The following is a 25,625-nucleotide window of genomic DNA, read 5'->3' on the forward strand; positions in this document are numbered from 1 at the left end:
CTGCCTTGAGTTTGCGTCCAAGTGGAGGCTATGGGCATGCATACACAGCACATTCATTGCTATGGAGTGGGGGGGACACAGCTATGTTTGCGACAGTAGCCTTTATCTGCTAGGAAAACCTGGGCACCTTTTAACCCTCTGCCTCATACCCGCTGATAGAACTGGCAGCGCCGTTTGCCTAGCGATAGTTTTCATCTTTTCAGTTGTCGGTCCATAAGAATGCAAACCCATCGGAGTCTCGCTACCTGCTCGTTATGAAGGGTGCTCCAGAGAGGATTCTGGATCGCTGCACCACTATCCTGCAACAAGGCAAAGAGCAGCCTCTGGACGAAGAGCTAAAGGATGCCTTCCAGAACGCTTACCTGGAGCTGGGAGGACTAGGCGAGAGAGTGCTCGGTAGGTGGGTCTTTAGAGTAGCATGTTTTACTAATGAGGAACTCCAGGTGTGTGATGGGAGAGTTCAGGATTTGTATGAGGGTGGAGTTTTGGAGGTGGGGTCAGTGGCGGGCGGGGTGTTTGTTTTAGTTTAGGGATGATGGCGGAGTGTCATTGGCGGCATTGTGGAAGTGCAGAGATGATGGTGTCACATAGGACTTGGATATTGGGGGTGGGGGGAGGCTGGCTCGAGCATGCAGTGGATTTGAATTTGGCTAGGATTCTATGTAGTTCTTTGCTCGGATTTGGAGCATTTAGGATTCTGTTCCCATAGACTGTTTGTGTTTTTTTTTTCTTGCTTTTTTTGATTTCCAGGCAGTATGTTCTGGTTGTTCTTGCTAGGGTGGGTTGTTCTGGGCTGGGGATCTGCTCTCCTGGTCTGTTCCAGACGGTGCTTGAGAGTTGAGTGATTTGAGAATGGCAGAGAACCACCTGGGTTTTGTCCTGATTTTGTTGGAGTGAGGGGTGCAAGGGCATTTGATTGCTGGTGGTCCTTCCTGGAGGGAAGTGTATGGACATAGTTGAGGAGTGAGTGTGCTGAATGGTAGGGGGGTGGTAGACTGGTTGTGAGTGTCCTCCAACGCGAGCCGCTGCACCCATTGGTATGGAGAAGTAAATTGCTGAGTGATCAGTCCATGATAGGGGGTGGCGGGGTGGTGCCTGGATAGATATGTGGTGCTGAAAATCGCATCAAGTGTGAGCCCTCTTGTGTGGGTGGGTGTGGAGATGTATTGTCAGGTTCAGTGACTCTAGATTATCTGTCGGTGATGGGGTCATAGGGTTTGAGAGCGAGTCGGAACATGCTTTCCAATTCTCTGTTGGACGTAGGATGAAGTCGGTGGCCATTGTTGCTTTATCAGGTGTGTCTGCGAAGTAATTGTTGTAGGCGGGGGGAGGGGGATCTGTAGATGAGCCATTCCGAGTTGGTCCACTGTGTAAATGACAATGTTTGTTCTTTATCGTGCAGGGTTCTGCCAACTCACTTTGCAGGACGACCAGTTTCCAGATGAGTTCCAGTTTGACTCTGAAGAGGTGAACTTCCCCACCGAGAATCTCTGCTTTGTGGGGCTCATCTCCATGATTGATCCCCCGCGAGCGGCTGTGCCGGATGCTGTGGGGAAGTGCCGCAGTGCTGGAATCAAGGTATGTTGATGTGGTGCCCTCCCCGAGAAGGCCGATGCTAGCGCTTGCTCACCCTGTAACTGATCTGTGCATCTGTCCACCTTAATCCCATACCCCAGGCCCATATGTACCCCATTACAAGAGTTCTTGAGATATGTTACCTACCTATTTTGGACCAGTTTCTTTGTGGGGTTCGTTGGAGGTGAGGGAGCGCAAATGCCCCTTTTCAGCCAGCATCCTTGGCTGTCTTTCTAACGTACTTGATACCCAGAGGTTTCTAAATCCGGGGGTCGAACCTGTGTTGCTCTAATTATACTTCCAAGACAAGTGCTTTGCCCCCGAGACTGGTCTGGTCCGTGTTCTTCTGTCAGGACATCCACTGCTAAAAAGAAGGCTGGCTTAGATTTGTGCCACATGGTCTGTACTGATCACTCCGTTTACTACTGAGGGACAATTCCAGTGTTCAGCAGCTCCTGTTGTCTGTGCACCATGGACCTTTAATGTTTAGTGGCAGCTGGTATGTAAGCTTTGCGTGGCCTGCCAAGCACCTGCATTTGCATGCATAGCTAGTGCACTGTTCTGGATGCAAGTATTCATGGTTCCGGACTGGGGCCCACTTCATTGGGCTCCCTCTGCTGCTAAAGGTTACCTTGCGCATGAGATGCATTCCTTCCGCTTACCACCTTCCCCCTAGTGCGCTAGTGGCAACTTCTTAGGTGCTGACCCGAATGTCTTCAAGGAACTCTACCAATGGATGAATACTAACCTCAAAATCAACCCGGACAAGACGGAAATCATGATGCATCCAACCAAGGATGTAACCAGTACATCGTCCATGACCACTAAACTAGGAACAGCACCCAAAAACCTGGAAATCCTAATGGATAACGAGCTAGCCCTATAGCCGCAAGTAAATGCGATTTAAAGAAATGCTTCCATCTACACACAATGAAGATTCTACCATTCCTTCATGCACAACACTCCATCTCCAGGATAAACTACACCAACAGACTATACCTCGGAATGCTGGATTATTGAACGTATACAGAACTCACTTGCCACATTTCTCCTGACTCGAGAAGGGACCACATCACTCCAGCACCAAGGATGCTACATTGGCTACCATTCAAAAACCAATTGCCTTCAAAACACTGTGCATTACATGCAAAGCAATCCACGGCCACGGAGCAGTATTCATACAAAATAAAAGCACCACTTCACCAGTCGACCAGAACACCCAGATCCATCAGGAAAAGACTCAATGGATCTGCATTCTCTTGCCTAGCCACTAAAAGTTGGAACTCCCTTCCCAGATCAGAGCGAAGTGTGGGGGGAGTAGCAATGTGCCCCCCGCTCCCCCGAACCCTCTAGGGTCAAACCAGAAACTGGGTAGAGATGGGACCAACTTGCTTGGACAACATATGGAGGGCCTTGGATAAAAAAAAGTGGGGGGGGAGGTGTCCCAAACTCAGGTCACAGGTCCACCCCTCGGGGTGACCTGGGGGTTGGTTGCTGCACACCTGAATTGTGCTTGGGAGGAGGGGGGGGGTCTGAGACGGGTGATGAGGTCAGCAATTGGTCTAAACACTAGGGCCTAGAGGTTGCTGAACTGAATAGCCTGGTTGAGGACCCACACCTCTGCACACCACATACGAGTGGCAATTCTAATGCACCACAATGTATGACTTGGGGAAGGGATATTTTGCTGCTAGCAGTCAAAACTGATGGGGTAGGCTTGGGTACTGCTACTAAAACCTTTTGCAATCACCTCTCAAACTCTGAACTAAACACAACCATACCTTCACAGCACAACAGACGGCACACTAAACTACACCACAACAATGAAACCAACCACACACCACCTAACACAACAGCACATGATGGCTACCGACTGAAAAATCGCTCAGCTTCTTGTGTAAACTGAATTGAAGCTGCCAACAGCACATCACAGCTCTTGCTCCTTTTCTCCTGCTCAGTCCTACTGCTTTACAGAACCGCTTGAGTGCCAAGAAACCACGCTGGTGGGCACAGTATGCAGTATAAGAATCTTGTAACGGAACAGCCATCTAATGCTTACCATTTGGTCTCTTGTATCTATTCAAATGGAACGGTGGTTCTTTGTTCCAGGTAATCATGGTGACTGGAGACCATCCCATCACAGCCAAGGCTATTGCCAAAGGGGTTGGAATCATTTCCGAGGGCAACGAAACTGTGGAGGACATTGCAGCCCGTCTCAATATCCCTGTGAACCAGGTGAACCCCAGGTAAGTAGTAAATCCCAATTAAAATTAGCCAGTCATGGGAACTTGAAACCTGCTCCTTTTAATAAGTGCCCTTCTCTTCTCCGTTCAGAGACGCCAAAGCTTGTGTGATCCATGGCACTGACCTGAAGGATATGAGCCCAGAGCAGATTGACGATATCCTGCGGCACCACATGGAGATTGTGTTCGCCAGAACATCCCCTCAACAGAAACTCATCATTGTGGAGGGTTGCCAGCGACAGGAATGCTAATTGGTGGAAGGTTTGGGGTTTAAATGTGCTGCCCTCACCTTCCCCTGCCCATTGTCCTTCGCCCTCAACATGTGCAATGAGGAGGGCTTGGAGAAGCTAAAGGCTATTTTAGCTGTGATTTGTGCACATAATGATGCTGAACACCAAGGAGTGGAAGGGAGAAGCAGAAGTGCACGTCTCCAACCTCTCCTTAAGGACTGATCATGCTGGGGGTGGCAGAGTCGGAAACTGGCACCCAGTCCCATCTGGCAGGGGCTTGCTTTCCTTTATACCCACTTCCCCATCTTTCAGAATGCATTCCACAGAAGGCCCTTAGGTTCAACATCAAGAGCATGGCTTTCATTTCACGAATACAGCTTGCATCTGGGGAATCTTGGCATCTGAACGAGGTGGCTTGTTTGCTCTAGAGGTAGAGCATTAAAGCGGTGTTTGCTCGCCCCCCCCCTTTCCGAGCCATAGTAAAAGCATTTCTTTGACACCACAGGGGATGCCAGTCTCCAGACCCAGCGTGCATCTGCATAGCCTCGCCCAATGGGGACCGAAGGCTCCATCTACCAGCCCAGGATTGTTTGCGCGGGTCCATGGTTCGGGGCACTGGCTGTCTCGTTGCATTATCATGCCCAGTCCTGTGGAGGATGTCTGATGCAATGATGGGTGGGCAAGGAGGGTGCATATCCTGACTTCTTTCAGGGCTACAAGTGTGAAAAATGCAACTAGTGCGGTGATGCGCACTGGGAAGGAATGAAGGGTATTGTGTAAGGCGATTATGGGTACTGGTGTTATTTTGCTTGCACCATATAAATGACTTTCATCCCTTTTGTATAATAGGGTGCTATAGTGGCAGTCACTGGGGATGGTGTGAATGACTCCCCGGCCTTGAAGAAAGCTGATATTGGCATCGCTATGGGCATCGCTGGATCGGATGTCTCCAAGCAGGCCGCTGACATGATCCTTCTGGACGACAATTTTGCCTCCATTGTGACTGGTGTGGAGGAAGGTGAGTGCCACAGCGCTGTATTGAGCTGTTCTATGTATAGTCTTTGGATGTTTAAACAATGGGCTATGCTATTGAGTCATTCATCAGCACTCCATGCAAAGTGTATAGGTGGCGAGACTACTCCTTTCTACTCCAGGGGTTTGGGTAAATGCTTGTGCCCTGCAGCACGTTGTAGCTCAACCTACTAGCTACCCGATATGTTCTTGTCATGATGGCAGCGCCTTGCATTAGTGGCACTTTCCTTTTAATTTAAGTATGCCACTAAAATGAGCCTTTTTTTCCTGCGGTCTTAAACTGCCCATGTTCCCTTGGCTTGATCTGATTGTCTTGTCCTTATCCAGGTCGGCTCATCTTTGATAACTTGAAGAAGTCCATCGCCTACACCCTGACTAGTAACATTCCAGAGATCACCCCCTTCCTCATCTTCATTATTGCCAACATTCCACTACCCCTGGGCGTAGTGACCATCCTCTGCATTGATCTTGGCACGGACATGGTAAGAGCTTGGAACTTGCTTTCGTGTAACTATGGATTCTGCATTGGCGCGTCCTCTGAGCTGTGCACCCTTAGCTTTTCTAGATGGCTACATTTGCATTTTGTACTGCAATTAAGCTTTTACTATCCTGGAATGCATTGATGATTCTGGCAATAGTCCAGCGCCATTAACGCCAGCAGGGGCATCTTTTGGAGCACAATATAGTGAAAAAACCGAATTCCAAAATATCGAAAACAAAAATATCGAATCCAAAATGTCGAAAAAAAAAATCTCGAATTTTTTTTTTAATACGTTTTTATTTCGAAATGGGGGGGTTCCCCCCAACCCCCTTTTTTTTTTTTTTATTTTACCCTTTTTTTATACTTACCTGAACCCACAAATACATATAAATAAATAAATAAATAAATAATTTGAGATTTTTTTTTTTCGAGATTTTGGATTCGGGATTTTTGTGATTCGATATTTTGTTTTCGGTTTTTTGACCGACCACCAGCCGAACTAGCTGTAACTGGGTGAGGCCCACCAGCCACAGCACTAAAATCCAGGTAGCCAGTGTGGTCGTGCTGTATTTCATATTTCGGGGGTGAGGTTTCCTCCGCCTTTCCTAGTCAAACAAATGTACCTGTTTGTGCAAGGATGTCCCTCTGAATGTATAGGGCATTGTATAGCTCACCGCTACAGTTTTGTCAGCGTGTGCCCCTGCGAGGGGGGAGAAGGCACAGTATGATAGCAACCTCAGGCCTAGTACAATAGTTGCTTGTTTTGTCCCCCCCCTGCTCCCCTCTCCCTTTGGTTTTCTCCGAATCTACCAGAAATGTGATCGGGCTTAGTACTGTAGTCGCCTTGCCCCCCCCCCCCCCCAATTTCACATCCTTACTTTTCATGGCCTGTAAGATAGTTATTTGCCTTTGTTCCCTCACTTGCCTTGAAGCGCTTTGAAACACATTCTGTATAGGCGCTATATAAATAGTATATCATACATTTGGGGATGGTATTACTCCTACATACTTGAATTTGAAGATCCTGGCCATTGGAAGCACAGCACCACTATAAGGTGTAGGGCTCTGGGACGGTACTCTTGAAGCACTGTATCTTTATTGGTCTTGTGGCTTTGCCTGCATCCTTCCCAGGGCGCAGAGTCTGGCCATGCTTGGCTTCTTTGCAAGAGCTGTGGGTCTAATCCTGGAGCGAATGGGCAGAATTCAGGTGCTTTGTTTCCATTCTTCTCCATCCACCCCCTCCACCCCAAATACCTTCCTAAACAGGACTGCAGACCTTGCTGAAATTAGTTGTGTAGTCTGCCAAGTATCTGAAACCTAGGTGTGGTTGCCCTGGGCAAGGGTAGTTCCCCAGTCCATTGCATCCCAGAGAGGGTGCATGCTCCCATTATCCATGTCACCCTTGGGCATACCACTTAGTAATGCCAGTGGCCTTTCCTCCAGCTCTGGGCAAATATGTCAAAGGAAGAGCACTAGCGGATGGTTGCCTGACACTGCTTGCGGTTGAGGTAGAAAACTGCGTGCTTGGGAATTCGATCCTAGTCTTGGTTTGTGCCTCTTGGCCCGCACCTTCCCTGTTTCTCTTCAAACTGCCAAGCCTCCCTGGCATTTCTCTCTGCCCTTCCTCTGCAGCTATTTGAAGTGGCTTTCATGCGTTACAGGAAATGTACATGCCCCATGCTCCATTACTGTTATAGTACCTTCTATGTATTCTTGTTACCTGCATATTGTTTAGTGTGGTGTTGCTCTCCCAAATAACTTACTGGACTTAATCCACTTGTACGGGTGTTTAATGCCAGGCTGTGCACCCCTACCATAGAGCTTTGGCATGAATTGCCTTGCCTTGAGTGAGCCCAAGAAGCTTGGGCATTGCCTGGTCCAGAAGCCTGGGAATAAAGGTGCAGATCAGAGGCTGCTCAAGCATTACTACCCTCAGTCTTGTTTCGTCTGCTTTGTGTTCAGTTGGAGTAGGGCACCCTAAGGTGGCAGCGGGCCCTCCCAAAGGGAGGTGTATAAATACTTTGCCGTCTTTTGAGGTTGGCATTCTTTACCATGTCTCACTGTATGGAACTCTCCCTGCTTTCTAGGTATGATCCAGGCCCTGGCCGGCTTCTTCACATACTTTGTTATCTTGGCAGAGAATGGGTTCCTTCCGTGGACGCTGCTTGGTATTCGCGTCAAGTGGGATGACCGCTGGGTTAATGATATAGAGGACAGCTATGGACAGCAATGGGTACGCAATCCAAGTGTGCAATAACTTTCCATTGTGTAGCAAAGGCTGGTGGCTGCTTCCGTGCAGTTGGATGACCGCACAGATGAGGTAACTGGTGCTGGGGCTGTGCAGTGACCAAACTGTCCAGTTTCACCGAAGGAGCAGAAGTGTCTTTGCTGCAATTCACCCAAGGCAATTGGGGGGAGGCATGTAGGTATGCAACACGTGTGGGGTGCATGTGTGTAACTGTGTATAAATGTTTATGAACGGCGGAGGTGTCCTCTGCTGAACAGGCAACTGGCTGTTGAGGGGGAAGGGCGGGCGTTTCTCAAACGTTAGGAGCGTCAAGGAAGGGGCCGGGCCATGAGTGCGTTATTTCCCACAGCACTGACTGAACTATTTCGGTGAAAGCAGCTGGTGGGTACTGGCATTTAATTTGATGTGTTCTTCAGGGGTGGGTGAGTGGGGGGTGGCAGGTAACCCCCATTGATGTCTAGAGAAAGGCACTCTTCTACAGGCTTCCTTTACACTCTTACTGACGATTGATGATTCAATCTTTCTCCTGCATGGGGTCTGGCATGGATTCACATGCTCATGAATATTCCTCGTCGGGCTGGGAATTATCAGTTTTCAGTTTTGTTTCTGAACTCTCTCCTACCAATCACTGGTCTCTGCGTCATACTGCCCCAGCCAATGACTGCCCTCCACCTAAGCCCCAGCCAATGACTGCCCTCCACCTAAGCCCCAGCCAATGACTGCCCTCCACCTAAGCCCCAGCCAATGACTGCCCTCCACCTAAGCCCCAGCCAATGACTGCCCTCCACCTAAGCCCCAGCCATCTTCAGATTTTTACTGCACGTTCAAGTGTTGGTAGTCCTCGTGCTATAGCTCCTGAGCTTTTACTGTATTTTTTTTTCTTTTTCTAAGTTTACTCTAATCATGCCTCATCGATCCATCATCTGACTAACAGGCACCTGTTTTTCAGAGCTTTCTACACCCCTTAAGGGTGCTTTTTCATCCTCCTTTCTTGGAGGATTTCAGAAGATTCTTTTGAGGGCTAGCCCGCGTGGACATGGCTGAAGACAAAGGAGACCCGATGCCTCTGTTCAGGATCTGCCCTGGATGTGGACTGGACTACGGAACCTGTTCCTGGACTATGGGCACTCTGTGCCTTTACTGCTTACATTCCGACCAAACTCACATGGAGGAGACCTGTGCGTGCTGCAAGGATATGGTGCCCCGCACCATGAAGGACCGTCGCAAGCGGCTCTGAGTGGCTTCAGACGAAGATCCCACCTGCGGGCGAGCCCTGAGCCTCACTCAGTAAGAAATCTGAGTGGTCTTCTAAGACCTTTGAGGGCGCAACGGGGGCACCAGGAGTGCCATTGGCATGGGCTCCTCGGCAGCCAGGTCGGGACGGCATCCCCGGCCCCTTCAACCACGAGCCAATGCTCTGGGTCAGCGACAAAGAGGAATCTGACCATCTGGGAAAACATCTGGAATAGTCCCAGCCGATTCCGACAGAGAAAGCCAAAAAGCCAAGAGGGAGCGGGGCGCTGACCCTCCCCTCCCTGTGAAGGCCTCAAGTGTGCCCAAGATCGTGAAGGCCAAGGTTCACCAGGTGAAATCTTCCCTTGAAGGAGTGGTGGCGTCCTTGGCGAAGGCCGCAGATGCGGGTTCGCAGGAGGTGGCCCCTAAGACGAGTTTCCCTGCCTGCGTGGAGGGAATCTTTTCTATCGAGGACACTTGTGAAGACTATGCCGATCTCCCCTACACCGTCCCTGCTGGTCGAGTGGGGGGTGGGTGGCTGTAGTTCTGCAGGGCTCTGACATCTCTGCATCTCAGACGAGGAGCTTGCTGGCCGTGCTGGACAAAAGGTTTGAGGACTGGTCTTATGGGAAGGACCCAGGCGAAGTGGATGTGGAGAGCGGTGAAGATGCGGACAAGGAGCAGCAGGGCGGTGAGGATCCAGAGGACACCACACCACTGCCAGCGCTCCCGTTGCAACCTCAGTAACCGCCACCAGCGGACATGTCGGCGGACATCCTACAGGCACTGCACACCTTATGTTCAGAGATCTGGACGAGGATGCCTCTTTCGCCGGTGGGAGATCCCATGGCACCTGGGCCGTTGGGGGAACCTGAAGGCAAGCGTCCCCAACCAGCACGATCCTCCCCGCAATGATGGACTCTCCCAAGATGGGAATAAGGCCAAGACAAAGTGCGGGTGAGCGTAAATGGGAGTTTATCATTCAGAATAGGGCATGCAAAGAACTCTGTAAACTCAGAGCGCTCTGTCCGACAAAAGCAAAGACTGGCGTATATATTTACAATAAACGTCATCAGAACCTACATACTATAGGGGGCACAAGTTCAGTGGGATTGGGTGGCGACGACTAGCTATAGGTGCTGCTGTGATGTGGTTGGCCGCGGCTGGAGGACGTCACTGGTTAGCCTCGTGGGTTGGGCTGGGCCTGGCGGGTCAGCTGGGTTCATCCGGGCGGTGTCGTTGTGCCACTGTGGCCAGTGTCAGAGATGAATGTCTTTTCCTGACTTCTTTGCCCTAGGGCCATGCACACCGCAGTCATTCAGTCATTTGCAATGTTATCTTCTTTAGTAAATCTTCCAATAGGTTATTCTACAGGTTAATGCAACACAGGATGAATGCACCTAGAGCGGGGTTTGATGGCGATTCATCAGTACATGGTTACCAGCGTCCTGTTGACCGGGTACCATAGGTCGTGGGGTTGGGTCTCGGGGCATGGGACAGGCGATACATGTCATCATGTTTTGTTAGAAGTCATTATGGATGTGTTGCTGTAATGTTGCCATAATATTGGATGTCCTAATTTTACATGGGTCATTAACCTAAGGTTAGCCGGTGGGTCGTGGGGCTTAAGAAAGGGCGCCTCTGGATTTGTGTTTTCAGGTTGGGGTTTACTGCTGGGTTGTAAATAATACAGGTGGCGGGCCGTGGCCTTGGGTGCTGCAGAGGGAACTACAAATCTTTGAAGCGGCTCCAGCCAAGTTGGGGGAGGTGGTGGCAGCGCGGCACAGGCCTCTGCGTTCTCGTCTGGCAGGCTTTGCTGGGAGGGAGGGGGAGTGGCCTTGCACGTGCTCACAAAGGTCTTTTCCTCGAGTGTTGCTGATTTTAGGCGGAATTAGCATTAACATTCAAATAATATACAATACTAATTGAGTCATTCTAAAGTTCACGTATTAACATTGTTAATGTCTCTCATATAACCAATCCGAGCACATTACTCGTACACTATGTTTTTAACAACTACAACATTTTGTTATATGCTTATACATTTGTAGTAAGTGAGGTAGTAGTGAGGTTGGTGGAGCGCATAGAAACGACTCGCCACTACAACTGACGGCAGTGGCACATAATGGGCTTGGACACACACATGAAGGGTGCATTTTCATGCACCCTTTACACGAGCCCTCAATATGGTTGCATTTGTCTTTCTTTGCACTCTAGCAGCATTAGTTCGGTTATGGCGCGGGACCGTGGGGTGTAATCTTTTCAATGATACGCATAACAAATAACCCCCCGGGACGCTTTTACTATTTGTGCATAACTGCAGTGATGTGGGTGCTTCATTCCTAATGTCATATGAGCACGCATTCTGCCATATCTATACATTTTACAGGTTTTTTTAGTCAAAGAGGTTGTGGAGAGAACGCTTCCATCGTAGGTAGTTTTGTCATTAGTATTTGGGAACTTTTGCTTTTATCAAAGGACCATTTTACAGTTCTTTTTCCACCCAGGCTCTGCTGGCCGGGTCATGCTGGGAGCAGCGATACACTGCGGAAGGTGAAATGTTGGTATCTTACACTAGCTCATGTCCGTCTTGTTCGTGGGAACGGGCTCACAGCGGATCTGCCAGGGAGCTGCGGCCACAGGGATAATTGAAACTCTCCAAAGGTGGGGGCCGCGCTGCGGTGCGCCAGGCTCACACCATCTTCATTAGACAAAATGGTTTCCGAGGCCTAGCTAAATTCAGCAGGTTTGGTGAGCCATCCACCACCTGGGCCCTGGTGGTAAGGAGGGGACCCCTGACGAGCCATGGCCCTCACCGGGGGAGGGGATGCAGGCGAGGGGGGGTCTTTTTGACCAATCCTCCCCTACAAACCCCTGGCAAGAGTCCATCCTCCTTGCCATCTTTCCCCCGCCATCCCCTCCTCCGAGGGATGACACAGAACCCAATACGGTGATGACGGGCACAGGTATGGTCGACGGAGGGGACCGCCCGGGGCCTCGCAATCCAACGAGATTGGCTCCTTCCACGCCATGATTGCCAGGGCATGGAGATGTTTCAACTAACCCCCCGCACCCCTGAGGAGAAGGAAGGCTTCCTGTACCCGCGAGGGGAGGCCAAGAGGAAAACCGTACTGTCTATCCCTCTGGATGACATTTGGGACGAGGGGCTGTCCCTCATGAACCCATCCTCGGCGAGGAGAGACTGGTACGAGAAGAAATGCAGGGTGCCGGACTCTGCACCCAGTGTCTACGATACCAACCGTCCCTGGACTCTAATCTCGGTGGCGGTAAAGAAGTCCTCGGATCTTCGGCGTCGATGTCCTTTCCTTGTTTCCCCTCCCCGGACGGCGAGGGGAAAGCAACTGAACGCCATGGGGCGATGAGTGATCTCGTCGGTTGCGACAACAATCAAGGTGGCCAATGCCTTAGCAGTCGTGGCCCGTTATGACTGGGAGCTGTGGATCAAGATCGCTCCCCTCCTGAACTTCTGCCCGACGACAAGAGAGCGGAAGTGCTGGAGATCCTGCAAGAAGGCGAGGTGGCATCAGACCATGCCATCATGGTGGCCACGGACATCGCCGACGTGGGCTTTCGTCAGATGAGAAACGGCGTTTGCCTTCGGCGGGGTTGGTTGGAGGCCACTAGCTTCTGCCAGGAGGTACAGTCGAGGGTGTTGGACATGCGTTTCGACAGGGACAACTTATTTGACAAGGCGGTGAACGAGTCGCTTCAGGCCATCAAGGCAGATACTGAGACGATCCGGGTGTTAGGCACGCTCCAGCAGCGACTGCCGTCCTTTCAGGCACGCTCCAGCAGCGACTGCCGTCCTTTCAGGCCTCCGGGGGAAAGGCCCAAGGATGCGCCAAACGTTTCGGTGACTGCTTGTCAACCTTCCCGCTCTTCGGCCCAGGAAGCCTGCAGGGGCCGCAGCAGGTCCGGAGGAGGTCGTCGCCAAGGTCCCCAAGGCGGCACCCCCACAGCGAAGCAGGACTGAACCGGCCGTGACGTCGGGCCTGCGCACCCTGGTGGGACGCCGGCTGGCTGACTTTGTCAGCATGTGGAAATCTCCACCGACTGTTGGGTGCTGGACACCCTGGCCCACGGGCACACCCTGGAATTTAAACTAGTTCCTGCGCATTCCAACACTGGCCAGGAGCTAAAACCACGTCCCTCAACTTCTGCTGGAGGTACGGGCCATGTCGAGGAAGGGTATGATGGAACTCCTCCCAAAAGGGCTCCGGGGCTCTGGTGTGTATTCCAGGTCTTCCATCGTCGGAAAGAAGATTGGCGGTTGGAGACCGATACTAGACCTCCACCGCCTCAACAAGTAGATCAGGTCCCAGAAGTTTTGGATGGTCACCCTGCAGCACGTGCTGGGATAAGTGGAAGGGATTTCCTGTCGTCGCTGGACCTTGAGGATGCCCATGTCCACATCCCCATTCACAAGGGTACCGCAAGTTTCTACGCTTCGTAGTCCAAGGGCAGCATTACCAAATCAAGGCCCTTCAGCATGTGTCTGGCGCCAATGGCGGCACGGTTATGCCTGCAGGGATCCATGTCTACCCCTACCTAGCCAATTGGCTCATACGAGCGAAGTCAAGGGAGACCACCATTGAACACACAGCGGGGACCGTCCAGCTACTCCGGAACTGGGTTTCTTGATAACTGGTGCCATCGCAGGATGCACTGTTTCTGGAGTCCCGGCTCAACAGTGTTGTCTGGGGTCCCTGTCAGAGGAGAGAATAGCGGCCATCCTGGGCAAGGTACAATGGCTGTTGACCCTGAAGGTTGCAAGGGTGAGGTCCCTCAAGTCCCTCCTCGGCATGATGTGCATTTACCTTGTGCGCCTGTGCAGGCTACGGATGCGATTGTTTGTTTATTCACTTTTTATGCGCGCCGGACCCATGGGTAGCAGGGCGCAGTGGCAAGAAAATGCAAAGCTTACGGGTTACATCATAGCATAACGTACAATATAAAATACAATAAAGGTCCCTGGAACACAGATAATTACGAACTATACAAAATTCAAGAAAGGTCAATCAACTTGCAGGTTGCATCATGGCAAAATGTACAGTAGAATATACCGTAAGGTCATGGAACACAGATAATTACAAAGTTCAAGTGAGGGCAATCAGGGTTGTAGGTGACATGGGTCAGCTGAGGTCAGTCGAGGTGAGGAATTGGATGACATTTTTTCTAAAGCGAGGGTAGGGCAAAATACACATGTCTTGTGGTAGTGTGTTCCAGGTTTTTGCAGCCTTTACTGGAAAGCTGTTTCCTCCGATCGTCTTGAGTGTAAAGTTCGGTATTGTCAGGCAATTAGAACAGCTCTAGTCGGTCTGTGGGATGTTCTCCTGTGGAATTTGTCAATCAGATAACTGGGGGCGGAATTATTAAGGGCTTTGTGGGTCAGGGATAACATCTTAAGTGTTATTGTTATTTTGTTCTCAGTGGTCAACCAGTTGTGATGGCGTCTGGAGGCGGAGATATGGGATCTTTTGTTTATGCCTAGTGCTGCTCTTGGGGCATTATTTTGTAATATTTGTAATCTTTGAGTTATAGTTTTATTCGCTCCGGAGTAAAGAGCGTTGCAGTAGTCAATTCTAGAGAGTATTAAGGCTCTAGCCGGGATTAAGCAGCTCTTATTGGAAAGGAATGGTTTACCGGCTCTTAATTTGCACGTGTAAGCCGTGGAGGAGGCAAGGGATTTTAGCTATATCAAGAGAGAGGGTAGAATCAAGATAGAATCCCAGGGTTTTTACGTCCTTGGACACTTGGATGATATTCCCGTCTGTTAAATGAGGAGAATTCCTGACCTAGTTATCTGATATTAGCTTGGGAGCCCAGGATAATCAATTCTGTCTTATCTTTCAGACAGAGGCCATGAGTGGCCATCCATGCCTGGATGATCAGATATACCTTGTTCACCAATTCCGTGTCTTTCGCATGATCCCCAGAAAGTGGGAGGAGGATCTGTGTATCATCTGCATAATTAGTGTAGGTGATACCGAGATGGTCCAAATCATCAAACAAGAGCTTGGTTAAGATATTGTATAGAGTTGGGGAGACACAAGAGCCCTGGGGGACACCACATGAGATGGGGGTAGGATCTGCCGCTGCTGAGGGGGAGAAGACTCTCATGGTTCTCTCACTCAGGAATGACTCGATCCATCTGATAGCCCCTGGGGAGAAGTGGGCGGCCGAGTCCAGGTGACTACAGAGGACTTTATGATCCACCAAATCAAAGGCGGCCGAGAGGTCAAGGAGTAACAGGAGTACTGTTCTCCCTTTGTCTCGTAGCTCGTCAATTTGGGATTTCAAGTCAATAAGGGCAGTTTCAGTTCCATGTAGGGGACGGAAGCCCGATTGTCTCTCTCCTAGGAGGTTGTGTAGTTCTAGATGCTTCGGAATTTGGTTATAAGCGGCTTTGTCCAGAATCTTGAGAAGAAATGTTACCGTAGTAATAGGGCGGTAATTAGTAGGGATGAGGGGGTCTAATGTCTGCTTTTTAAGGAGGGGGAGTACCCAGGACTGTTTAAGATTGGCAGGGATGGTAGCTGAGGCAAAGGAGGCGTTAATCAGTTTAGTGATAAAAGGAGATAATTCTCTGGCAGCGTCTTTTATTAACTGTGCTGGGCAGAGGTCACCTCTACAATTAGATGGTTTAAGCGACAGGATAATTTTTTCTACTTCCAAGGTGGTCATTTTAGAGAAGTGGAAGGAATTACTGTGCGCCAATAAATTATTGGTGTTGGGCATTTTGGGCGAATCCTGAAATTTAAGTACTTCTTTTTTTTTTGCTGGATTTTATTTTGGAGAGTGATAATTTTATTTGTTAGGGCTTGCTGGATATCTGTGCATCAAGGTTTGTCCTTGGTACAGGCGTCCGGTGTGGCGATAGGAGACTCAAGTTCCTTTAGAATAGAAAAAAGCTCTTTCATGCTGGAATTGGAGTTGGCTATGCGATCATCATACGAGTTACGTTTTGCCTGGCAAACTTCTTTTTTGTAAAGTGAGGAGAGAGAAGTTAGTTCTGCAGGAGTTCCTCGGCACCCAGTGGATCCAGGCATCGGGAAGCTTTGAGGACAAGATCACCCTCGACATGAGTTTCCGTCGAGTGTTCTGGTGGTGGGGTGTCCGCATCTGTTGGCTGGAGTGAATTTCCAGGTGCTCCCCCCCCCCCCCCGCTCCAGGAGACGGTCACGACGGACGCATCCCTGGATGGGGTGCACACACCGGTCGTCTACACCCAAGAGGCCTGTGGCTACCAGAGAAGTTGTTGCACATCAACATCAACGTTCTGGAGCTATGGGCCGTGTTTTGGGCCCTGAAGTCTGTCCTTACGTCCCTCAAGGGCAAGGTGGTGCAGATTTTCACAGACCACACCACCACAATGTTTTACATCCGGAAGCGGGGGGGGGGGGCACCAGATCCCCAGCGCGCTCAAAAAAGCACAGGACCTATGGCGCTGGACTGTCGCACAGGAGATGTTCCTCGTCCCGTTTCATCTGGCAGGAGTGAAGAACACTGGCCTACCCTCAGTAGGGAGCTTCGCTCGTGCCACAAGTGGGAGCTTCGGCGGGACCAGGTGGCTCTTCTATTCTGACGATCCCCCAGATCGATCTGTTTGCGACAAACACCAAGTGCTGGAGGTTCGCCAGCAGGTTTCCCCAGCCAGGGAGCAGGGGGATGCATTCTACCGCTCCCCTAACCTTCCCCCCCCCCACGACGGCCTATTCATCTATGCGGTTCCCCGTTGCTTCTGCGACTCAACAATCAACTCGGACGGTCCTGGTGCAGGGTGATCCTCGTCGCACTGGCGTGGCCAAGGCAGATATGGTACCTGGACATGTCGGCATCTCCTCCAGTCAAGCTTCCAGCAGGCGCAGATCTTCTTGCCAGCGAAGGAGGCGCGATTCTGCACCACGACACAGGGTCGCTGAACTTGCAGGCCTAGCTCCTGCAGTGCTAGAGTTTGGTGGATACGATCTCCTAGCGGACTGCAAGGAGGTGCTTGTCAAGGCCAGGACTTAGTCTACACTGAAATGCTACGGCCATAAGTGGAAGATGTTCGCCGTCTGGTGCCGTGCACTGAAACTCGGCACTCTACAGATTACGGCCCTGCAGGTAATTCCGTATTTGCTGTCGCTGGCCAAGGCAGGGTTGGCCCATGCTTCCATCAAGGTTCATCTGGCGGCTATCTCCCACTACACCAGACTCCGGGGCGGTCGTCATTGTGGTCACACGGCCTCGTTAAGGAATTCATTAAAGGACTTTTCACTTTCGTTCCCGCCGGTGAAGGCTCTGGCCCCGGCGTGGGAGCTCAATGTGGTGCTGACTAGCCTCATGGGCCCCCGTTCGAGCCTATGCATTCGGCACAGCTGAAGGTTTCTTTATCGTGAAGACAGCCTTTCTTGTGGCCATCACCTCTGCACGACGAGTGGGAGAGATTCAGGCCCTCTTGTAAACCATCTTACTTCCACGAGACTAGGGTGGTGCTGCGAACGCACCCCTCCTTCATGCCCAAGGTGCCATTGGATTTCCATCTCAACGAGCCCTTGGTGTTACCTGTTTTCTTCACGTCGCCTTCGTCGCTGGCTGAGAGGACTTTGCACTCGCTGGATGTGGCTAGAGCGCTGAAGTTCTACGTGGACCTCATGAAGTGTTCATCACAGCTGGTTGTGAACTTTGGCCCTGTGAACCAAGGGAAGGCCCTCTCCAAGGCTTCCATTTCCAGGTGGCTCTCGGGCTGCATCACCCATTGTCACCAGTTGGCAAACCGATCGTTGCCTGGCCGTCCGAGAGCCCATTCCACCAGAGCGATCGCTGCAACTACCAGACCCATGCTGGAGAACAGTTACAGGTAAGTAACTAACCATGAAGGACAGTATTGCCGAGCTCGCTCTCTCCTTAGCAGAGTTCTGCAACCACTCTTTCCACTGGCTCCTTCCCGCTACCTCTCAGGCACTCCCTTGTGCACCTTCTCTTAAAGCTGTTCTTTCACTCTTCCCCCTCCGCCTTCCCCCACTAATCCTCCGTCCCCACTAATCCACCACACTGACTCTGTTGGTTGCCTCATGACCACAAGTATGGCTTCAGGTCAACCAGAGGCACGGAACTGCTCTCCTAAACTCCCATGACGACTTGCTCTGAAACCTCCACGCCACTCTCCCTCTGTTCTCATCCTCGATCTGTCCTCTGCCTTCAACACAGTCAATCATGCCACCCTCTTAAATCGCCTCTGTGATGGGGGCATCAAGGAATGGGCACTGGCTTGGTTAACCTCTTACCCTTCGAACCGGCCCTCCCAGGTTCAACTGGGTCATTTTCTCCACTCTATCCTCTTGCTGTGGCTTTTCTACCTCTGCCCTCTTGATCTCCACCTTATCTCCTTGTATTCCAGTTTTATGTGGATGACGCACAGCTCTCCTTTTTAAAGCTTCCTTCCTGTACATCCCAGACGAATGCTATTTAGGCATGGTGCGCTGCTGATAATCTGTCTTAATACCAGTAAGACTGAGATCCTTCTCATTGGAACTCCTGCCCCTTCCTCGAGCACCCCTCCACCCCCCCCACCCCCTTATCTCTGGCAAAAAATCTGGGTGTCCTCTTCGACTCCACTCTCTGCTTCTCATGTCACTGACCTTGCCAAGAAGGCCCACGTTCAGCTTCATAATCTACCTGCAGGCATTCTCCCTTTCCTTGCCTTCCCCCAGAAACTCATTGTCGCTAGACCTCTGGTTCTCTCTACGTTGGACTACAACAGCCTCTTCCTCAATCTGCCTCTTTTCCCTTTTGACCTCAACTAATCCAGAGTAGAAATGCAGCACTTCTTTTTGACTGCAGGGACTGAATCTCTCCAGCCTTAACATCTCTCCACTGGTTCCCGGTGGTTGCAAGGATCAGATTCAAGACCCTTTGCATCACCCACCCCCCGCTGCTACGATTGGCTGCCTGATCCCCGCTGAGTCTTACAGGGCCAGGCCCATCTTCTGCAGTACCCCATAACCAGCACTTGCCCTTGTCACCCTTCTCTGACTAGCCTAATGGAATCCGAGTGATTTGCCCGCAGCTGAAGTACCGCAGGCAAATCGGTTGCATGAGAACTATCAAAAGTTCTCACACCCACACACAACACACCCTCAACATAAACGAACCCCACTTACCTTCAGCTTCACGCTGGTTCCCTGCAGCGCCAGTTCCCTTTCACTTCCGTGATCGGGAACTGGCGCTGCAGGGTCCTTTGTTTTTTTGTAACGGAAGGCTGCTGGGGTGTCCCCCCGCTCACTAGTCCATAAAAGTATAGTCGGTGGGGCGATGCGGGGCACACCCCCGCAGCTATTTATTTTTTTCAATGCTACCACCAAAGGTTCAAACTTTTGGTGTTCCAACCTTTGGTGGCAGCATTTTTAGATCTTTTGATTCATGCAAAACTTTAGATGCAGGGAAACGTCCTAAACCGACTAATGAGGCTGGTCCACGCACTCGATTACCCTTCATGGACTCCTCCCCCACCCCCCGCTCTGAATGTCACAAGGTTTAGTAGGACAGTTCTTTTCCTCCTGTTTCCTGCACCCCCCTTGCCTTGTTGCGCCTGCCAACACTATATGCTGTATAGACTCTTTTCCATACGCTTGAAGGGGCTCCTTGGCTTATACTCTCCATCCGTTGCAGCTGAAATTAATATTTGATTTTGAGCCTGTTGGTATGATCGTACTTTCCACTAGCCATTGGCGAGTGATCATTGACTCTTGGCAGGTAAAAAATGGTCTGGTGTGTGCATGTGGAGAATTGAGGGGTTTCTAGCTAGTGCTTACTTGCCCCAGTATGCGTCGGTCGATCCTTGAACAGCTGTCCCTTCCTGGAGCTCATCTTAGCTTTGCATACTGTTGGTGCTTCAAGTTTCTCATCGCCACGTTCCCCATTGCAGACCTACGAGCAGCGCAAGATAGTGGAATTCACATGCCACACCTCTTTCTTCGTCAGCATTGTAGTGGTACAGTGGGCCGACTTGATCATTTGCAAAACCAGAAGGAACTCTGTCTTCCAGCAGGGAATGAAGTGAGTATGCCATAGGTAGCAGCCTAAACTGTTGGGACAGCTGTCTTTGGGAGAACCTCTTTGCAGATTTGAAAGCTGTGCTATTTTGGCTACCCTCTAATCTACTGGTCTTTTTGCTTATGTGCTGTGCGTCCGTCTCTTGAAGGGTCTGTTTTGTGCCTCTCTGGGCGGTATTGCAAGGAATTTTCTTTTGATTACCACATTGTCTTGGATCAGTTTAATGCTTGTCCGCCAGGCTCTCCACAGGCCTAGTTGCAGGTGCTCTCGATGGTTTTCCACGGTCTGTGAACTCTGGTGCTTCTAAAGGAGTTCCTACCACAGAATGAGCCTGCACGCTTGCGATGGGGAAACTGCATTGATGTCAGTTTGCTGGAGGTGCATGGCCTTCACTATTGCACTTCCTTATGCTGTCTTCGTAGACTGTCCTCATTCTGCATTTGTTTGGCATCCTATGCTGAGGCATGAGATGCACCTAAAACCATTTAGTGATGTTGCGAAGTGCATTATTGCTGCAAAGCTACAAGTCACTCTTGCAAACGCCATACTGATGTAGCTATGTAGCGCAATCGGGTCCAATAAGTACAGTGTGCATTATACAGAACTTATTATGTCTATAAAAGGACTCTTCCATCTATGTGGGGTCCATTACTAGAGGTAGGCTACCAACATAAAATAACATTAACACACAAAGGGAACCGAACAAGCAGCAAAGACCCCTACCAACCTGGACAATTGTATAGTATCCTGAAGACACAACCCACCCCTGGTATATTTGGATGGTCCTAGACGTGGTGATCCACACTGAACACATAGACAGGGTATTGAGTGTAAAAGGTAAAGCAACATTTTACCAGACAGAAAAACATGGCCAAAACTGCACTTCACATTATTTTAGATCCCCCAGGGTAGAATAGTAAATTACGTAAAACATCAACCGTAGAGGGTAGGAAAGCATGTTAAACCAAAGCTAAAGGCGTTCAAGACTATTAAAGAAACTGTTTCCCATTCTATTGCGATGCGCCAATGAACTAATGCAGAGCATGACTAGCAACGGGTAATGACGAAACTTGTCCAAAGCTCACTGAACCCCCAGGGGAATCAGAAAAACGTCCAGTTAAGTACACCCGCCACCCCCATTGCAGGATCCAAAAAGGGTGGTGGGGGAAGGGGCGGGTTGACTTGCGTCGGTTCCAGCAGAAACTGCTCCAGCAGCATAAAATACCATGGTGAGTTAATGGCTCCTGTCCACAGACAGGTGTGGTTTGCAGAGACTTGTCTCTACCACCAGGAAAATGCACCTGAAGACGTGGGAACCCACGAAGATGACTCCCAGCGACTTGGTGGTCCAAAGAAAGAAAGAACATCAGGACTGGCACAATGGCTAGAAGTGCCCTTGGACGTCCTTAACTGAATATATGGTGTGGGTGTGAAGTCTCGGCACAGTTGTCGTGAAGTGAAACATCCTGTTGGGAGACAGTGAGATGTGGCCCTTAACAGCCCAGAAAACTGTTCCAGAGAATAGGAGTCTTCAAGAAACCTGCACCACACCTCCATATACAATGCCCAGAGCACTGCAAAAATGGCAGGATAAATCCTGCTGCATGTCGGCAGACATGAAGTAGCAGGAACAAAGTAGCAAGAGAAGCAGGGACAGGATGAAGCCCAAATGACCTTGCACAGAAAGGATTGGCCAAAGGCAATCCATCCAAAGGGACCCCCCCCCTCATCAGGAGTTGAGCAGTAATTGTCCAGGGCCTATTTTGGCCTAAACCAGTTGGGACCAACATGGTGGCTGCTATTATGGGTTCACAAAGACTCTGCATGATCCGAACTGCCATTTAGGCCTACTTCCTGCACAAAGGAAGCACCAAATCGCCTCAATATCCCGGAGCAATAATTGATTGGTACCCCAATGGCTGCCAAACAGCTTCATTGTGCTACCAATGATGTATAATGGCTGAAGCCAGAACTAAAGGCTAGCTGCCACCAGCCTACCCCATAAAACCTGTTATAATCATCTTGGGGCAAAAGTAGAGGGCCTCGGTGGCACTGCTGTGAGTGGGAATCTTGCGTGTGCCCCATACCCTATAATTTATGGACGTGTTTGGGGTAAACCTCACTTGCACGCTGCTAGCTATAGTCACTAACTATGCTAATTCTACACCTTGTGCACACAGCGCACCACGTCTTACTCTCCACAGTCCATTTTTGCCAGTGACTTGCAGTGAGTGCACATTTTGAGCCTTGGACGAGTATTTCAGAAGTCCCTCCTGGTCAACAAGCCAAACTTTGAGTACCTAAATCAACACAGGCATTCTGATTTAAAGCCCATACTACCTGCTCACCTAGTCAAAGACCGACTCTAGACCATTAGGGATGATCCAGGTGCTGGGGTTCCTGGGATACTAGTGTTGGCAAGATTGAAGCCTCTGAAAATGGTGCAGATGGGGAGACCCTGCACTTCAGATGCATGGAAGATGCTGTTGGAGCAGTTGTAGGTCTTGCAGGAGATGTGGCAGAGTCCCCATCAATCTAAGCCTTGTTCAGTGATTACTAGTGTAGTTCACTCATTGGAACGGCGTGAACAAGACTTGGCTGAGGTTAGGGTCCAGCAAGGCAGCGCTTCCTTGGATAAGGCCTTCCAGAGGTACCCAAATTCCAGCTTCCTATACATAACTTGGGGTGGGGGGAGGGGGGCACATCCTGCCTGAACACTGCACCACAGGTGTAGTCTGAACATACTAACTACACAGGAATTGGGTTTCCCAAATGAATCCTACATGGCTGCCTTGACCTCCCAAGGCCATGGCCACTTGGGCACATGCTTAATACTGCCTTTGGTCCCACTTGACTAAATCCAGCGAGGGACCTGCAAGGAGCTAGCCAATTGGGCCCCTTGATGTAAAATGGCTTCAGCTGTTGCTGTGAATGAGTACTCTTGGGACACCCTGACCTGGGTGCCTTGGAAGTGTTTCATCCCCATTGAGTAATCTCTGGGAATGTGTAACCTCTGTGTGTCAAATTAAAGCTGGGGCCTAAAAATGGGCAGCCCAAGAACCTCCCTCAAACCCCCTCACTCCCGCCCCCGCCAGAGGCTTAGTACAGAGACTATCCTGGAAGCTGGTAGCTGTGTCCAAGTAATGTCTTCAGCTGGAAGCTTCAGGACTTCCAGCATTCAGTCATGCACATCTTTGATTACTTCTTGGTGTACAGCTTCAGAATAGGATTCCTTTTAACCTGTTGGCACGCCCCTTTCCCCGTTATTGAATTTCTGGGACTTCAGTGAGGCTCGGGTTTAGCTTGAGCCCTTGCCGAAAAGGGAAGCCACTTGCCTGTAAATGCTTGGGTGGGGAGGGGCGGGGGTCTTGAAGTGCTGCCTTTTTGGGATGTTGGGGCGTTTCGTTTCTAGGGTAGGATCCTGCATGCAGACTTGGGGGAAGGCTTGCCTGCTGGAGGCCTAGTCCTGGAAGGCAGTGGAACCGTCCGGCGAGCATGCAGCTTGGGAGAATGGCGGGTTCTTGATGGCAGGCACTGGAGCACTTTCTTGCACTCATGACCTGCACTTTGTTTTCTAGGAACAAGATCCTAATCTTTGGTCTCTTTGAGGAGACTGCCCTGGCTGCGTTCCTCTCCTACTGCCCAGGAATGGATGTTGCGCTCCGGATGTACCCCCTCAAGTAAGTCTACCCAGATTTATTTTCTCACAGGTCATTGCTGTATTTTTTTGGTGGGCTATACTGGTTGGGAAGAGCTTGGTTTTCTACTTGGGCTGGTGTTGTGCACATGAACTGTAGTGAAACTAAGTGGCCTTCTTTGACTAGTCTCTGGGGTGCATCCTGGTCTCTGGGTACATCCTTTCTATTTGAGCCGTTGTTCATAATGTGATGTAAGTGGTCTTCTACCACCACTGGTGGCAAAGCAAAAGGGGGGCTGGGTTCTGTAGGGGCAGCAGATGTAAAATAATATGGCGTTGGTGGGTCCAGGTCGGAAGTATCCCGGTGGCCTAAATGCCAAGTGGGGGATAGGGGGGCAGGGCTGCTGAAGAGGAGAACTTAAGTCGTGGCTCGCTTGGTGTTAATGTGCTAATTGCTTGGTCTATGGTTATAGTAACCTACAGTTGTAGTCCACAGGTCATGGTTTGGGAATAACGGAGTAGAAGACCCTTTTATGACCAATCCTAGTAGTTTCCCCAAATACACAACTCGGTCGTGTTTTATTTTGATGTTCGTGCTACCATAAGAATGATGCATAGGGCGCGGGTTTGCAGTGAGGCAGCGTAAAGGATGTAACTGGGACCCATTGGGGGTGGGGTGATCTGTCGGCGTGTGTGGAGAGTGCTGCTCCTCGGCGTTCTGAGTCTTTGCTCGAGTCGTATGTCTTTCTGCCAACAGACCGGCGTGGTGGTTCTGTGCCTTCCCATACTCCCTCCTTATATTTGTGTATGACGAAATCCGGAAACTCATCATTCGACGCAGCCCTGGTGGTAAGTGCTCACACCCTCCTCTGCTACTCAAGACGGTGTTCTAGGGCGCAGCCTTGTAGGGCTGCACAGCAAGGGGATTTCTTGTGTGGGGAGGTTAATGTTTAAGCTTTTCTGATTATTTGTCATAAGTTGCATCCCATTTCTTTAGCAGAACCGTGTCATACTCCATCTAATGCGGGAGAACTCTCAAAGGCCTAGTTTCTTGCTTTTTGGGGGCGGGAGGGGGGTTGGTATTTTGTAAATAAACTGTGCTGTGCTGTCCCAGTGGTCATCGTTCCCATTGATGATGAAATCGCACCTAAAAGTGGGGTCAGGACCCACGTCTTTCCCGGGACAGGCCCCTGTTGGCAGTGCTTGTTTCTCAACGTATTGTCTCATGTGTTTTTGTCTCTGTTGTTTTTCCCCAGGTTGGGTGGAGAAGGAATCGTATTAGTTGTTGGTGGTTGCAACATTTCACATAACCACTGCATTTGTCCATTTGCCTTTTCCTGCCAATTATTCCTTTCCGCATGCACCCCACTGCGTTTGCTCTTTTCACACAATCAATTGGCATGACACAGTATTTCAAATGGCAAACTTGGCCGCAGTTTTATTTCCATGACAACAGAATTATTTGTACACATTTGTGAACTTCAGTCTGCAAGTGTGGCGCTTGCTTGCCGGATTTCCCTAGCTTCCCCCTATACTTTGTATAGTAGGCCCCCAACTCCCCCGACCCATTGTACCTGAGCCTATCCTGCCCGTGCAGGTGTCCGTGGGTGGGGAGAGCGCCGTTTGTTTTGGGGGAAGCTGAGCCTCATTCGTTACCACCAGACGCCCCCGCCGTTTAGGCCCCCAAGAGGCGCTGGTTCGGAAGAGCGAAGACCCATTCCGTTTCTTTCTGGCTCGTCCGGAGTCTATCATTTGTGCTTGGTTGCCCAAACACCGCCACGCCACTAAGTGGGTTCTCGCCCACTGTGGCTCCCTCCTTCCTCTCTCCCACTCGTACTCCAGCAATTTGGTACAAATGTTCCAGAAAAGAGCTCCATCTCTTTTGCGG

The 25,625-nt window shown here is 50.4% G+C and overlaps 1 protein-coding gene and 1 pseudogene across 1 annotated transcript; both read left to right on the forward strand.

Moving 5' to 3' along the window:
• Nucleotides 1–1,407: 1,407 nt before the first annotated feature.
• LOC138526567 (sodium/potassium-transporting ATPase subunit alpha-1-like) lies at nucleotides 1,408–5,703 on the forward strand (annotated as a pseudogene).
• A 1,947-nt stretch (nucleotides 5,704–7,650) lies between these two features.
• On the forward strand, nucleotides 7,651–25,019 carry LOC138525605 (sodium/potassium-transporting ATPase subunit alpha-1-like). The gene is made up of 5 exons (XM_069635645.1): nucleotides 7,651–7,794; nucleotides 19,973–20,103; nucleotides 23,679–23,780; nucleotides 24,495–24,586; nucleotides 24,994–25,019. Exons 1-5 carry the CDS (start codon nucleotides 7,651–7,653, stop codon nucleotides 25,017–25,019), a joined length of 495 nt encoding a protein of 164 aa, XP_069491746.1.
• The last annotated feature ends 606 nt before the right edge of the window (nucleotides 25,020–25,625 follow it).

This window comes from Ambystoma mexicanum, chromosome 7p, assembly GCF_040938575.1.
Source record: "Ambystoma mexicanum isolate Mex_15411 chromosome 7p, UKY_AmexF1_1, whole genome shotgun sequence".
NCBI lineage: Eukaryota > Metazoa > Chordata > Amphibia > Caudata > Ambystomatidae > Ambystoma > Ambystoma mexicanum.